Source organism: Narcine bancroftii, chromosome 6, assembly GCF_036971445.1.
Source record: "Narcine bancroftii isolate sNarBan1 chromosome 6, sNarBan1.hap1, whole genome shotgun sequence".
Taxonomy (NCBI): Eukaryota; Metazoa; Chordata; class Chondrichthyes; order Torpediniformes; family Narcinidae; genus Narcine; species Narcine bancroftii.
In genome coordinates this window covers 240,752,670-240,769,621 of record NC_091474.1, presented here as the reverse complement: position 1 = coordinate 240,769,621, position 16,952 = coordinate 240,752,670, and the positions used below count along the sequence as shown (strand labels likewise).

At 42.4% G+C, this 16,952-nt stretch overlaps 1 protein-coding gene across 14 annotated transcripts in view; it reads right to left on the bottom strand.

Annotated features, from left to right (window-relative positions):
- rsph9 (radial spoke head component 9) overlaps positions 1–16,952 on the bottom strand; it is a 55,298-nt gene that overhangs the window by 31,256 nt on the left and 7,090 nt on the right. For 12 of the 14 annotated variants that reach the window (XM_069887790.1, XM_069887791.1, XM_069887792.1 and 9 more), the window contains exons 2-4: positions 9,334–9,493; positions 5,001–5,130; positions 1,389–1,535 (exon numbers count right to left, since the gene is read on the bottom strand). In XM_069887790.1, the coding sequence (XP_069743891.1) occupies positions 1,389–1,535; positions 5,001–5,130; positions 9,334–9,493 (437 nt within the window). The remainder of the gene's footprint in view (positions 1–1,388; positions 1,536–5,000; positions 5,131–9,333; positions 9,494–16,952) is intronic. The other 2 variants (XM_069887788.1, XM_069887801.1) reach the window with 2 other exon arrangements.

The window sequence follows — 16,952 nt, the reverse complement described above, 5'->3', positions numbered from 1 at the left end:
CTTAATGTCATCAGTAAACTTGCTGATCCAATTTCCCACATCATCCAGATCACTGATATCAACAACAAACATCTGTCTCCCTTTCCCTCTGTCTCCTTTCACAGAGGGAAATTCAATTCTCACCTCTTCTCTTATTATCTGTGATCAACATCTTTTGTTGGTCTGAACTCCTCCCTGGCCAGTCTTTAGTCTATTTATTCTTACGCCTTTCTGTTCTTTGCTCATTCCTTAATGAAGGGTTCAGGCCCAAAACGCCGGTAACATATCTTTACCTCCTGTGGATGCTGCGAGACCAGCTGAGTTCCTCCAGCATTTACAGCAATCACAGTGTCTGTAGACTTTCATGTATCACTCTGACCTTATGAATGATCTTTCCTCTACTTCCTATACTTAACACACTGACACTTTTAGAATATTGCATTCAATTAAACCAAGTTCAGAACCAGTCTACAGTCAAGACTTTGAACAGAGGGTGACATCTATTTCTCGAGGTTGAAACCAAAGGACCTTGACGACTTTTCATCTGCACTGTTTGGAATTTAGAATGGGGTAAGGGTGGGGTGGGAGGTGGGGGGTTCTCATTGAAACATTTTGAATGTTGAAAGGCATGGAAAGGGTAGATGTATAAAGGTTGTTTCCTATGGCAGGAGAGTCTAGGACAAGAGGGCACAATTTCAAGATTGAAGGGCAGCCACTTGAAACAGAAATGCAGAGGAATTTCTTTAGCCAGAGGGTGGTAAATCTATGGAATTTGTTGTCACAGGCAGTTGTGGAGGCCAGGTCATTGGGTGTATTCAAGGTGGAGATTGACAGGTTCTTGATTAGCCAGGGCATCAAAGATTACGGGGAGAAGGCCAGGCAGTGGGGCTGAGTGCACATCCCTATGGCTATCTTGATTGAATGGTGGGACAGACTCAATGGGCTGAATAGCCTTTTTCTGTTCCTATGTCTTCGGGGCATAGGAAAGGAAGGGGTGCAAGGCTTGATCACAGTTTGATAACTCAGCTTAATCCCAGACAAGATTACCAATTGGAAATGTGGTGATGGGGTGAGCGTAGCCTTGTCCTCACCAATGGACCAAACCAGAAGGAATCAACTGAAATCTAATCAGAAATGTATATTGGCCATTTCTCCCATCTTAGATCAGCATTCCAGCTTCACCCATCAATTCCTTTAATCAATATTGTAATTAAGGCACTCTTCTAAGAAACAGTAACATGTCTATGTCAATTAGCTCCCTGTCCAAGCTTTGCCATTTAGTAAAATTATGGTTGATCTTTTATGTCAGCACTACATTCCTGCATTAATCCCACAATCCGTCAGAGAAACAATGATCATCGTTTAATCTTTTGAGCCCAAAAGCTCCTGAATTGGTTCCTGTGACCTACCTTTCAACTCGTCGTCTTCAAGAGAATTCAGAAAGTCAATGGACTCCTCTAAATTGGCTTGCATCAGCACTGACTTCTTCTTCAGTGTGATGGGCTTGGTAAAGTGAAGGTAGGATTTCAGCTTCCCAGCTTCGGTTACCGATAAACCTGGGATCAAATGCAGAATGGAGGCAACCATCAATCCAAGATGACTGAAATCAACAAGTCACTGGCCCAACAAAGAGGGATAACATGACAGGAGATCGACCTTGCCTTTCATAATCTCTTGGCATCGGAGCCAACAAAAGTTATTCTGAAGGAGAGTTACTGCTCAGGTGATCTAAAATAACAGCTAGTTTTGCTTCAACTAAGTAACAATGAAATGATTGAGCAAAATACTGCAAATAGTGAAATAAAGAGAAAATGGTAGGAATGCTCGGTAGATCAAAGAGTACAAGTTGAGGGAGAATCACTGTTTCAGACAATGAAAAATGATAGTTTATATAACAAAAAAGAGCTTGGCTTGATACTTCTTCAGAAGATGGTGCCTTCAACCAAGCAGTATTCGTTCAAGTTCACTCAGGAGTGTTGGCACAGGTGAAGGCTCAGGCCCTGATTTGAATTTGAACCCACAGCCATTTTTTACTCAGATGCATGAAGGTTGTCGATACAAAGTGTGATAGGACAGATCTATCACCAATGTATATAGTGTATATAGTTACAGTATCTAGACTGTGCTTACAGCGATTGGCTGAGAGCTAAGCCACGCCTACTGTCTGGGCCTTAAAGGGTTGTGTCCCTAGCCAGGTCGGATCATTCCCGACTGGTCGGCCACCTGTGAAGAGCTCCTGTCTTTTGCTAATCAAAGCCTTGGTTTGGATCAACAAGTCTTTGATTCTTTCGACGAGCTCTACACAAAGTCAATAGACAAGTTCAAGGTTCCTTTTATTGTCACATAATAAGTAATAAAAATGTAACATACATGATATACTTCAACTTTTGTCTGCCTTAAGGCAAATTAAGAGTCGCCATGAGAATTGCCCGGCACCCCTAACAATTCAGAGAAAGAGAAGCAAAAGAGTTGCCTCATCGACACTTGAATGTTCGTGGATTCGCCTTCGGCCCTCCCATAATCTCTGCAGCTACACAGACTCCTGTTCGAGCTGCAGGTCCCAACGTCTTATGTGGTCAGGAAGCCTTCAGCACCTGAGGCCTTTCTTGCCCTCAGCACCTTCTCAAATCCTGGTTCCAATACCTGGCCCCGTTGAGCCAGCCTCCAACAGCCTGCATGGGTCCTTCATCCACATGGCCAGCACCCTGTGTGGGTTTTTTCCAACCACAAAGCCCTTCACTGGTCTGCTGGTATCTATTTTATGATCATACTTATTTACGTTTATTATCATCTGACTGTAAATATACAACCCAACAAAACTGAGCATCTCATAGCACATACTTTTAAATAAATATATATAAATATTTTGGAATGAGTTATTAATTTACAGTATATTGTCAATCAATCTCATAGCCTGCAGGAAAAAAGTTATGTCACAGGTTCCAAATCCTGATTTTGAGGCTCCCGTACTTCCTTCTTCATGGTAGTGGGTCACGGCCTCAGAAGATTTGATGTTTGATGGATAAATAATTCATTGTGGATGGGACAGTCTGAATATTTTGTGTCAATCTTTGCAGAAAAGAGAAAAGCAGCCTTACTGCTGAAGTCAATAAATAAGATCAGTCAATAAATTACAGCTTTAGCTTTTTTGATCATGGGTCACATAACTAGTGTAAGGTAAAACATCATGAGATGGGAATGTGTAAGGAGTTACCCTGTGCAGGGCTGTAACAAGATGTGAATGCATCCTTGTACTTACAAGATAAGAGAGACATTGATGGATTGAGAGGCAGGAAGCTAGCAGGGAAAGGATAGCAACAGTTTTAGTCATTGGACAAGTAATGATATGATGATGTTCTAAGCACGTATCCAAGGATATAAAAAATCACCATTTTGCTGATAACGGGAGAATGCATTCTCCGACTAACATTGTTAGTTGCAAGTGTTACAATCCGGTAATAAAGAACAAAGAACCCTGATTTCGACTCAGCCTGGAGTTTGTCTCACTCATTCATGAACAAAGCAGACCTAACACTAGGCAAAGAGGGAAATCTGCAAGCAATGCTCCTAATGAAACAGCAGAAGATACAAATTTAACCACAGTATTGTGCATAATTCGGGTTACTAGATAAAAGGTGGCTATTGGAGGCACTGCAGGAAGATGCAAAGATAGCATCCAAGTGAAAATACTACCTCAACTGAGCAGTGTTACATCATTTTCTATTTTTGCTCCTATTAATAATATAACCATATAACAGTTTACAATACGGAAGCACCCAATCTCGGCCCTTCTAGTCCGCACCGACTTACGTGAAACTCCACGAGTTCCACCACCCACTCCAATGCCCATAACCCTCCAACCCCCTCTCATCCATGTACTCATCTAACCTCTTCTTAAATGACAGAATTGACCCTGCCGCAACTACTTCTTCCTGTAGATCATTCCACTAGCCACCACTCTCTGAGGGAAGAAGCATCCTCTTATATTACTCCTAACGTTTTGCCCCCTCACCCTTAACTTATGATCCCTTGTACCAATCTCCCCTGCCCTCAGGGGAAAGAGCCTATTCACATTTACTCTATCTATTCCCTTCATAATTTTAAATACCTCTATCAAATCCCCTCTCAACCTTCTATGCTCCAACGAGTGAAGTCCCAGTCTACTCAATCTTTCTCCGTATTCAAGATACTGCAATCCAGGCAACATTTTTGTAAACCTTCTTTGCACCCTCTCTACCTTATTGATATCCTTCCTATAATTTGGAGTCCAAACTGCACACAATACTCCAAACTTGGCTTCACCAAAGCCATAAACAGTCTCAACATCACCTCTCAGCTCCTATATTCTATGCTATGATTTATAAAGGTAGTAAATAATTGTGGGCGATGAAATTACAGGAGCTTTGCATCAACAGGTGCCCAGAATGCTGCATAAATTTGGATGTTCAATAACAAGTAGTGAAGTCATTTCATCATTCCAGCCAGTGAAGCTTCAACTTAAAGGTTTCTTTGCCTTTGAAGAGAAATCACTATGTTGAGCACCTTCACTGTGTCCGTTGGAATAGTGGGGATGTCCCAGTGGAAACCTATTTCCGCCCCATTCCCTTGGCTGTCCATGGTCTCATGCACTGCCCAACTGAGACCACCCGTAAATTGAAGGAACAACACCTCATATTCCGTCTGGGCACCCACCAACCAGATGGCATCAACATCCACCAGTTTCTGTTTAGCACCTCTCCACCACCTTCATTCCCTCTCCCCATTTTTTCTTTCCTCCAGTTCTCCTCCCCTTCCTATCCCTTCCCTAATCAATTCTCAGTTTTTCTCTCCTGCCTTCTTATCCATGTATCCCTCTTAGCTGTTGTGCTCCCTTCATTCTACCTTATTATTCAGGAGCCTGCCTGTTTTTTCCTCATACCTTGACAAAGGGCTCAGGTCCGAAATGTTGGTTATATATCTATGGCTCCTACGCATGCTGCAGGACCTCCTGAGTTTCTCCAGCAATTTCGTGTATAATTTACCTTCGAAACTTCTGTTCTTGTGGACTTCACCTCGAGGAGTCATGATAAAAGCGCCCCTGGGAATGATTGCAGCTTCTCTGTTTATTAGTTCAATTGTAGCTGTCAAGCGTTCTTCCTCTTTAACCTTTATCTTGGACAAAACACATAGGTATAATTTTAAAAGCTTCAAATCATCAAGTGTGTTTGGAGGTAACAAAATAAATTGATGAGGGTAAGGCAGTAGATGTGGTCTACATATTGATGAGGGTAAGGCAGTAGATGTGGTCTACAAATTGATGAGGGTAAGGCAGTAGATGTGGTCTACAAATTGATGAGGGTAAGGCAGTAGATGTGGTCTACATATTGATGAGGGTAAGGCAGTAGATGTGGTCTACAAACTGATGAGGGTAAGGCAGTAGATGTGGTCTACAAATTGATGAGGGTAAGGCAGTAGATGTGGTCTACATATTGATGAGGGTAAGGCAGTAGATGTGGTCTACATATTGATGAGGGTAAGGCAGTAGATGTGGTCTACAAATTGATGAAGGTAAGGCAGTAGATGTGGTCTACAAATTGATGAGGGTAAGGCAGTAGATGTGGTCTACAAATTGATGAGGGTAAGGCAGTAGATGTGGTCTACATATTGATGAGGGTAAGGCAGTAGATGTGGTCTACATATTGATGAGGGTAAGGCAGTAGATGTGGTCTACATATTGATGAAGGTAAGGCAGTAGATGTGGTCTACATATTGATGAGGGTAAGGCAGTAGATGTGGTCTACATATTGATGAGGGTAAGGCAGTAGATGTGGTCTACATATTGATGAGGGTAAGGCAGTAGATGTGGTCTACAAATTGATGAAGGTAAGGCAGTAGATGTGGTCTACAAATTGATGAGGGTAAGGCAGTAGATGTGGTCTACATATTGATGAGGGTAAGGCAGTAGATGTGGTCTACATATTGATGAGGGTAAGGCAGTAGATGTGGTCTACATATTGATGATGGTAAGGCAGTAGATGTGGTCTACATATTGATGAGGGTAAGGCAGTAGATGTGGTCTACATATTGATGAGGGTAAGGCAGTAGATGTGGTCTACATATTGATGAGGGTAAGGCAGTAGATGTGGTCTACATATTGATGAGGGTAAGGCAGTAGATGTGGTCTACATATTGATGAGGGTAAGGCAGTAGATGTGGTCTACATATTGATGAGGGTAAGGCAGTAGATGTGGTCTACATGGATTTTAGTAAGGCATTTAACAAGGTCTCCCTTGAGAGGCTCATGCAGAGAGTCTTGAAGCTTTTGAACCTTGGCTGTGTGGATAAAAATATGGCTTGCTGGTAGAAAGCAGAAAGTAGTAGTGGAAGCAAAGTATTCATCCTGGAGGTCAGTGAGTATTGGAGTACCGCAAGGATCTGTTTGGGGACACCTGCACTTTTGATTTTTTTATTATGTGACCTGGATGAAGAGGTGGGAAGATGGGTCAGTAAATTTGAGGATAATAAAAAGATTGGAGGGGTTGTGGATGGAGCTGAAGATTGTCGAAGGTTACAAAAGGATATAGACAGGTTGCAGAGTTCGGCGGAGAAGTGGCAGATAGGGTTCAATCCAAGTAAATGTGAGGTGATGCATTTTGGAAGAACAAACCAGAAAGCTGAGTACAGGGTTAATGGTCGGTCACTTAAGAGTGGGGAATGAACAGACAGACCTTTGGGTCCAAATCCATACAATCCTCAAGGTCGTTGCACAGGTTGATAGGATAGTTCAGAAGGCCTATGGGATGCTGGGCTTCATTAATAGGGGGATTGAGTTCAAGAGTAGAGAGGTCATGTTGGAACTCTACAAATCTCTGGTGAGACCACACTTATAGTGTCAGTTCTGGTCACCTCATTACAGGACGGATGTGAAAACTATGGAGAGGGTGAAGAGGAGATTAACCAGGATATACCTAGATTGGAAAACAAGTCTTATGAGGCAAGGTTAGCAGAGCTGGGACTTTTTTTCTTTGGAGCATAGAAGAATGAAAGGAGACAATAGAGGGCTGCAAGATTATGAGAGGCGTAGGTAGGGTGGACGGCCAGCACCGATTATAGCAAAATTAGCAAACACCAGAGGACATGAGTACAAAGTGAAGGGAGGAAAATTTAGTGGAGAGATCAGGGGTAAGGGTTTTTTTTAAATAAAATACAAAGAGTTGTGGGTGCCTGGAATGCCTTCCCAGGGATGGTGATGGAGGCTGAAACATTAGGGGCTCCCTCTCAACTGCTAACATTAACATTTTTTTTAAAAATGTCTAAAATAAGTGGTGTTTGAGCATGCCTCCATTAATTAGTCCATATCTTGATCTTCAAGAATTAAATACTTTTAACCTAATATATTATTTAAACCCTTTCGAGGAAGTTAATTATATCCTTAAGCCAGTAGTATTCGAATAAGGTTGCCATATTTTAACAAACGCATCATATTTCTTTCTAAGATTATAAATTACCTTTTTTACGGGGGCACAACTTTGCATTTCCCTATTCCATCGAGTAATAAGTGGGGGGGAAATGGACTTCCATGTAACAGGGATACATTTCCTGGCTACCGCTAGTGCGATCCACATGAATTGGATTTGATATTTTGATAGTTTTGTGTCAATAACCATAAGATTGCACAATAAATACAGTTCTGGTTCCAATGGAAAACCCACTTCGCTAATTTTTGTCAAAATTTCTGCCAAGTCATACCAAAAGGATCTTATTTTCACATTTGAATGTATAAATGTTCCAACCTCTACACCATACCTAAAACACGAGTCCGGAATTTCAGATTTTAAACTGTAATTTTTGCGGTGTAAGGTACAATTGATTCATAAAATTGTATTGTACCAATCTATATCTGATATTAATAAATGTTGTCATATTTATCAGAGCACAATTTTGAACAATATTGTTCTTGAATCCTTTTCCCTAAGTCCGTCTCCCACCTTTCCCTCAATTTGTGCAAGCCCGGTTTCAGGTTATTGCTTTGCAATGCAAAGTACATCTTAGATATAAATTTATTTGTGATCCCTTTTAAAGAAGAGCCTCCATTTCACTACATGTTGGCAGGGTCATGGCTGGTCCTAAACCATTTCTTAAAAAAGATCTTAATTGAAGATAGCAGAAGAAATTTCTATTTGAGAAATCCTAATTTTAGCGGCTCCAAAGTCATAAATTGACTTTGTTCATAACAATCCTTGATATACTTGATCCCTTTATGGTGCGGAGTGAGAAGTGGCTTTAATTAATGCCAACCTTTGTGGGAATGTACCCATACAGCAGTGAAAGATGGGTGGGGCAAGTTTTTTTTCCACACGCAGAGAATGATAGATGCTTGAATGGAGTAATGGTGGAATCAGACAGAAAAGTAGTTTTTAAATAAACTTCTAGACACATGAACATGTAGAGAATAGATATGTATCCTGTTTAATTTGGGCATCATATTCGGAACAGATACACGGGTCCAAATTTAAATTGACCAATTTTACCCTGGGATTATCCACATCTTTTTCCATAGTTCCTCCATAAACTTAAATGTCCACTGTTTTCTGCATATGCCCTTCTCTGATACTTGCTTTACTTGACCCACCTAACTCCCCTGGAACCAACTTCCTTCCTCGCTGTATTAGAACATCAGTTGTCCAGAAAATGTCCTTTGGAGGCTCTTCAAAAATTCCATTTCTCGTTGACCTGAATTTCACTATCCCAGCCAACATTGGTCTCATTGAAAGTGCCATTTTGTTTTTCTTCATCTCTGTAATTTCTCTGAAAATGTTCCTGCCCACATCCTTTTCATTAGTGTATTGGCCTAGAGAATACTCCCTGAAATATAATCACAACCCTGATGCTTATCCAATCCAACCAGATCGTTTCTGATTGTTACAGGATATTGTCCATCAGCGATGCAGTATTCCCCTTCATCATTATGACCAGCCTTCCTCCCCTCTTCCCTTTTCCCCCTGTTCTCTGAACATCTGGTATCCAAGAATATTTAGTACCTAATGCTGCCATTTAAAAAAAAAAGCCAGGCCTCTGGTTCTTGTCAACTCCTCATCCTTATTTAAGGCACTCTTTGCAGTCACTGTAAACTTATTGTACTCCTTGTGCTCTCTTTTCTCTGATCCTATCTAAAATTGTACTATTTTCTTGCACTCACATTTCCTCTTTCAAACCTTTGAGCAATGTTTATCTGCTCCTCAATGCAACATCAGGCACTTATTCCCTGGCAAATTAATCTGACACATCCCTTTGTCACTGTTCTCCTTGGAGCTCTGTATTTTGCAGCCATTTTCACCAATTATCAACCTAATTGCTTCTGGCCTGAAATCTTACATCAGTGTCCTGATCGGTCTGATCTTCATTGTTCGCCCTGAGTACTGTTTTCTTGTATTGATGAGAAGGGTCACCCGTGAAGCGACCTTTAATGAGCATGGATCTGGCTATCATTTCATCTGTCGCTGGGGGAAGCAGCTTCCAGTCCATGCAGTTGAAACTGTAAACACAAAACAGTCGACAGACGTCATTTTCATTTTTTGTGGAGGCAGGGTGAATATCCAACACTCTGACCACTGTTCGAAAAGGCACTTCTCATAAAGAAGGATCAATTCATGATGCTTTTATTTAGGTGATGAGAGGCCCACTACATATCCTGTGTGACTTGCATTCATCATGTACAGAAATCCCCCTCCACCTCCACCATGATTAAACCTGGCCTGGGTAATACAATACTACTGCTCGGAAATGCCTTCCCATTTAGAGTTTACAAGAGACCTGTACTGAACCCATAAAAAGAGCAAATTACAAGGATAAAAATGAAGAAAATGGGAGCAGAAGGTGCCATTCAGCTGCTTCACCATTCATTACGATCATGGCTGATAGAAACCTACTCAACAAACTAAACCTTCCTGACCTTGCACTCATACACCCCTATTTTTCCTGTACCCATATGCCTCAGAGTCTTTTAATGCCCCTATTGCACCAGCCTCCACCACCACCCTTGGAAGTGTATTACAGGCACCCACCACTCGGTGTAAAAAAATTTACCCTGTCATCTCCCTTGAAATTTTTCCCCCAGACATTTTTCTTTTTAAAATATTTTTATTGACTTTTAACATTTAAGCATGAATTCAGAATTGACAAATTACTTAATAATTAACTTATTAACAAGTAAGCAAGCATTAAAAAGCCAATGAGAAAAAAAATTAGATAAAGACTACTTCAATAATTGCTTATATAATAGATCAAATACATTCCCATTTATTGAAATAACTTGAATAAAATAAAGGGAAAAAAGAAAAAGGAATAAAACTAACTCTATCCCCTCCCTCTAATCAAAGTTACCTTTAAATTATTATTTTTTTAAAAATCAATAATGTGGAACCACTGGTGACACCCGGAGAACAGGAAATGAATGACCGGAACATACAATAACTGTTAATTCTTCCGATTATAAAAAAAATTCTACGAATGGGCCTCTCAATTTCATAAATTGAAACCTTCCATCCTTAATATTATATCTAATTTTCTCTAGTTTAAACTTAAATAGGCCATTTGTGACAGATGATGTTGTGTTTGTATTGTATATGTTTTTGGGAGATAAATTTTTAGTGGAGGTCACAGACAAACACTTTAAAACAGATCTTATTTAAAATACTGGAGCTCTGCTCATGCTAGACAGGTCAGCCCAAGAATCTTTGCAAAAGCTTTGGAGAGTGCCCAAGAGACTTCACTAATGGATTGTTGTTTACAAAAAGGCAATAGATCAAAGAGCTTGTCAGAGCCACCTTCTTATGGAGGGGAACTTGCTGTTCTAGGAGGGTCATGTGGTTTTGCAAGCAGAGAGAGTCAAACAGGCTTTCTGTCTCAGAGAAGAGAGAGAGATCAGTTCTACAGTGTTACAGCCAGCAGCAGCAGCTGGGACTGGAACAGGACAAGCTGACAAGCTCGTGGAAAACCCCATTTGGAAGACAGGTTGTGAGCGCTTAGTTCAGCCTGGTCAAAGCCCTTGTGGTTCATGCAAGAGGAGAGGACCGGCTGTCTAATGTTTCACTTGGAATAAGAGAAACAAGAAGGAACTCTGTTGTGACCTGAAAGAAAGAGATTTTCATCTGTTGGCGAATCCACGGACACTGTGACTCTGAGCGGACTGACTCTCTTTTGCTTCTCTCTCTGACTGCAAAAGGCACTTCAGGCGATTTCTGCCAATTGCAAATCTGTCTGCCTTATGCCAGATGAAAACAAGTTCTGTGTAATATTGTACTCTCTTTATTACATGACAATAATTTGAATCTTGAACCAAAGGACATGGGTTAAGAATGAAAGGGGTAAGGTTGAGGGAAAAATTAGGGGGAACTTCTTCACACAGAGGGTGGTGGGAGTGTAGAATGACCTGCCAGCTGGCGTGGTAAATGCAGGCTCAATTTTAACATTTAAGAAGAATTTGGACAGGTACCTGGTTAGGAGGTGTATGGAGGGCTATGGACTGGGTCAGTGGGACTAGGCAGAATAATGGTTCGGAAGTAAAACATGAAAGTCTACAGATACTGCGGTTGAACTAAAAACACAAATGTTGGAGAAACTCAGAAGGTCAAACAATGTACAAACTATGTAGCAAAGGTAAAAATACAAAAGCAATGTTTTGGGTTTGAGCCCTTCATCAAAATATGGAAAAATGTCAGCAGGTGTCTGAATTAAAAGGTAAAGTGGCATAGGGGGGAGGAGCATGGTAGCAAAGGGAAGAGATAATAGGTGGAGAAGGGAGGGAGGGTAAAGCAGTAAGCAAGGGGAGAATAGAGAGGGAAAGGGGTGGAGAACTGAGGGAAAGACAGGAAGATGGAAGGAGGGGATGGGAGAGCAGGTTTGCAGAAACCAGAAAAGTCAATGTCATCCAGTGGAGAGTGCCCAGACAGAAAATCAGGTGTTGTTCCTCCAATTTATGGGTGGTTCTGGTGGGATAGTACATGAGGCCATGGATAAACATGTGGGTAAGGGAATGGTTGGCCATTGGGAGATCCCTGTCACTGGTGAGGAAAGAGAAAAGGTACCCAGCGAAGCAACGTCCCAGTCTGTGCCATCTCTCCTATGAAGAGGCCACAGACTAGAATGACCAAAGGGCCTGTTTCTGCGCTGTAGTGATCTGTGGTTCTATCACCCAATTCGCTGACTGACAATGGCCAGTGTAACTGTGTCCAGTTCTGGTTTATCAAGTTAACCTGCTTAAATGGTTTATGTTAGGGGGTTAATTGGTCAAGGGGCCAATAAAAGGAGGGTAAGTATACTAAGGGAGCGGCTCCATGAAGGAGCGGGTGTTTGAGGCTGAGGATGAGCGTGCTGGTCGAAAGGTAAGACATTCACAGTTAATTTAATATATATCTGTTTATTTTTTACTTTGTAAGATGTGAGGAGAAGGAGGAAAGATGAGTGTGAGGGCAATTTTCTGCTCTCAGTGTCACATGTGGGAAGTCATGGAGTCTTCACATCTCCTGAACGTCCACGTGTGCACAAAGTGGGCTGAGCTGCAGCGTCTTATGGACTGAGTCAGGGAACCTGAGCTGCAGCTCCATGACCTCACTCTGGTTAGGGAGAGTGAGGCCATCACAGACAAAGAGTGTGGCCTGAAGAACCGGATCAAGGAACTTGAGCTGCAGCTCGATGACCTCACTCTAGTTAGGGAGAATGAGGCTATCGTAGACAAGAGCTACAGGCAAGTGGTCGCACATGGTTCACGGGAGGAGGGCAGTGGGTTACCGTTAGGAGGAGGAAAGGGAGGGGTCAGGTTCATATGAAAGCACCCGAGTCTGTAATCTTCAGAAATCGGTACTCCACCTTGAGTACTGAGGAGGGGGATAGTCAGACTATGGTGGACAGAGGTGTGGTGTCAACCTCTGTGACCCAGAAAGGTAGGGATAAAAGGAAAAGGGCGATAATTATAGGGGATTCAATGCTTAGGACAGACAGAGGTTTTTGTGGACGCGATAAGGAAAACCAGATGGTGGTTTGCCTCCCTGATGCCAGGGTCTGGGATGTGACTATGCACGTTCAGAACATCCTCAAAGGGGAGGGTGAGGAGCCTGAGGTTGTGGTACATGTTGGTACCAATGATGTTGGAAGGAAGGAGGAAGTGGTCCTGCAGAATGAGTATAGGGAATTGGGTAGGGAGCTTAAAAGGAGGACTTCTAAGGGGGAACACTCTGGATTGCTTCCTGTGCCATGTGACAGTGAGAGCAGAAATAGAATTAGGCGGAGGTTAAAAGCATGCCTAAAGGGGTGGAGTAAGAGACAGGGTTTTAATTTCTTGGACCAATGGGATCTTTTTTGGGGAAGATGGGACCTATACTGTAATGATGGGTTACATCTTAATCTCAGAGGGACCAGTCTCCTAGTGGGGGCATTTGCTAGGGCTGTCAGGGGGAGTTTAAACTAGTATGGTTGAGGTCAGGGTTTCAACTTAGGCAGGGGAGCAGAGTGAGGGTTTGTAGGCTAAGGAAAGAGACAAGTTTGAATAATTTGAGGGAGGAAAAGCAGGAAGTAGTAAAAAGATGTTGTAGTGAAAATTGTGAGAATGGAAGAGAGGAGGATATGAAGAAGGTAGGATGTAGGAGATCCCTGAGATGTATTTATTTTAATGTGAGGAGCGTAGTAAGGAAGCTGGATGAGCTAAAGGTGTGGATTGACATGTGGCATTATGATGTTATGGCCATCAGTGAGATGTGGTTGAAGGAAGGTTGTGACTGGCAGGATTTCAGGATTTCGCTGCTTTTGATGTGACAGAGTTGGTGGATTAAGAGGGGGAGGTGTGGCATTACTTGTCAGGGAGGATATTACAGCAGTGCTGAGGCAAGGTAGTCCGGAGGGCTTGTCGAGGGAGGCAGTTTGGGTAGAGCTGAAAAATAAGAAGGGTGAGGTTACTATTATGGAGGTATATTATAGGCCTCCAAATGGGGAAAGGGAACTAGAAGAGCAAATGGGCAAGGAAATAGGTGAGATGTGCAGGAGAAATAGGATGGTGTTGGTTGGGGATTTCAATTTTCCAAACATAGATTGGGAAACGCAGTCAGTAAAAGGGCAAGATGGCTTAGTATTTATGCATTGTGTTCAGGATTGCTTTTTGCAGCAATATGTTGAGACGCCAACTCGAGGGGGAGCGATATTAGATCTGCTGTTTGGGAATGCAATGGGGCAGGTGACGGAGGTAGCGTTGGACAGAACTTTGGATCCAGTGATCATGGGTCCATTAGCTTTAGCTTAATGATGGAAAGGGATAGGTCAGGTCCGAGGTTGAAGGTCTTCGAGTGGGGGAAGGCCAGATTTGGAGAAATGAGAAGGGATTTGCAGAGAGTTGTGTGGGCTGATCTTTTTGCCGGAAAGTATGTAGAGGAAATTTGGGAGGCATTTAGGGGTGAGATTTTGAGAGTCAGGATCTTTATGTTCCAGTCAGGCCAAAGGGGAAGACTAAAGGTTCAATTTTCCCTTGCAACCACTGCAACCATGTCTGCCTGTCCCGCATCGGACTTGTCAGCCACAAACGAGCCTGCAGCTGACGTGGACTTTACCCCTCCATAAATCTTCGTCTGCGAAGCCAAGCCAAAGAAAGAAGAAAAGGTTCAAGGGAGCCGTGGTTTTCAGGTGAAATTAAGAAGTTGCTTTGGGACAAGACGGAGGCCTATACCAAATATAAAAAACAAGGGATTGAGGAGATGTATGGTCATTACTTAGATTGCAGGAAGAACCTTAAGAGGGAATTAGAAAGGCAAAAAGAAGGTATGAGGAGTCCATAGCTAATAAGGCGAAGGTGAATCCTAAGGGTTTTTACAAATATGTGAACAGTAAAAGGAGGGTTAAACATAAAATACGTCCACTGGATGATGGGACCGGTGAACTATGTCAGGAACCATATGAGATGGGAGAAATATTGAACAATTTTGTTCTCGTCCGTATTCACGAGGGAAAGGGACATTGGGCTATACGAGATAAGAGAGGCAAAGAGATTAGTTATGGAAAGGATAGGGATTAGTAAAGCGAGAGTTTTGGAGCTTCTAGGGTCAATTAAGGTGGTTAAGTCTCCTGGTCCTGATGGGAATTTTCCCAGGAATTTAAGGCAGGTCAGGGAACAAATAGCGGGGGCACTGACAGTGATTTTTCAAAAATCACTGGAGGAGGGGGTGGTACCACAGGATTGGAGGGTTGCAAATGTTGTTCCATTCTTCAAAAAAGGCAGTATGTGTAGGCCAAGTAATTATAAGCCAGTAAACTTGACTCCAGTGGTGGGAAGGTTATGGAGGGTATTCTTTGAGATAGTATATATGCATATCTGGATAGGCAGGGATTGATTAGGGGCACCCAGCATGAGTTTGTAAAAGGAAAGTCATGTTTAATGAATGTTGTTGAGTTTTTTGAGGAAGTGACAAAAAAGGTGGATGAAGGTAGAGCGGTGGATGTGATCGATTTGGATTTTAGTAAGGCTTTTGATAAGGTTCCGCATGGAAGGTTAATAAGGAAAGTTCAGTCACTAGGAATTAGTAGAGAGATTGTGACATGGGTTCAGAGGTGGCTGGGAGATAGACAGCAGAGAGTCGTGGTGGACAACTATCAGGTTGTCAGGTTGGAAGCCTGTGACAAGCGGGGTGTCTCAGGGATCTGTCCTGGGTCCTTTGTTGTTTATCATTTATATTAATGATTTAGAGAAAGGTATGGTTAACTGGGTAAGCAAATATGCGGATGATACGAAAATAGGGGGAATGGTGGATAGTGAGGTAGATTTTCTTGGATTACAGAAGGATTTGGTTTGTTTGGAAGAGTGGGCTGAAAGATGGCAGATGGAATTCAATGTAGACAAGTGTGAGGTGTTGCATTTCGGTAAAAATAACCAGAATAGGACATATACAGTTAAGGGGAGGGCATTGAGGCACACAAAGGAGCAAAGGGACCTGGGGGTTATGGATTCCCATGTAGACAGGGTGGTTAAGAAGGTATATGGTCTGCTGGCCTTCATAAATCATAGTATAGGAGCTGGGAGGTGATGCTGCAGCTGTTTAAGGCATTGGTGAGGCCAGATTTGGAGCACTGTCCTCAGTTCTGGTCTCCAAATTATAGAAAGGATATAGATAAGGTGGAGAGGGTGCAGAGAAGGTTTACAAGGATGTTGCCTGGCTTACAGCATCTGGATTACAGGGAGAGATTAAGGAGACTGGGACCTTATTCATTGGAACATAGACGAATGAGAGGGGACTTGATAGAGGTATTTAAAATTACGAAAGGAATAGATAGAGTAGACATAAATAGACTCTTTCCCCTGAGGGTAGAGGAGGTTGAAACAAGAGGCCATGAGTTAAGGGTAAGGGGGCAACACTTTAGGAGAAATATTAGAGGTGACTTTTTCACTCAGCGAGTAGTGGCAGAATGGAATGAACTTCTGAAAGAGATAGTTGTGTCAGGGTCCCTTCTGTCATTTAAGAGAAGGTTGAATGTGTACATGGAGGTGAGGGGGTTGGAGGGTTATTGGCGGTGAATGGGAGGTTGGAGCTAGTGGAGTCCCTCTAGTGAACCGGTGCGGACTTAAAGGGCCGACATGGCCTGTTTCCGCTCTGTAAATGATTATATATGGTTATATCTTGCTGTCTCAAGTCCACATTTCATCTAGGTCCTCATTTTAATGATTAGTGTTTCTGTCTCCAGCCATCATTTCACCCAGTACCCAGTTTAATGATCATTGCTGCTGCCTCCAGCCCCCATTACACTCAATTATCCAGCATAATGATGAGTGCCGCTGTCACCATCCCCCACTTCACCCAGTCACCTGATTTAATAATTGATGCTGCTGCCTCCAGAGCACATTATACCTGGTGACAAAATCAGTAACATCATCTCCAACCTCCACCACCATTCAACACCACCCCCTTCACACGGTTACCTGGTTTAAAAATTGATGTTCTCTCCAACCCACCACTTCAGCC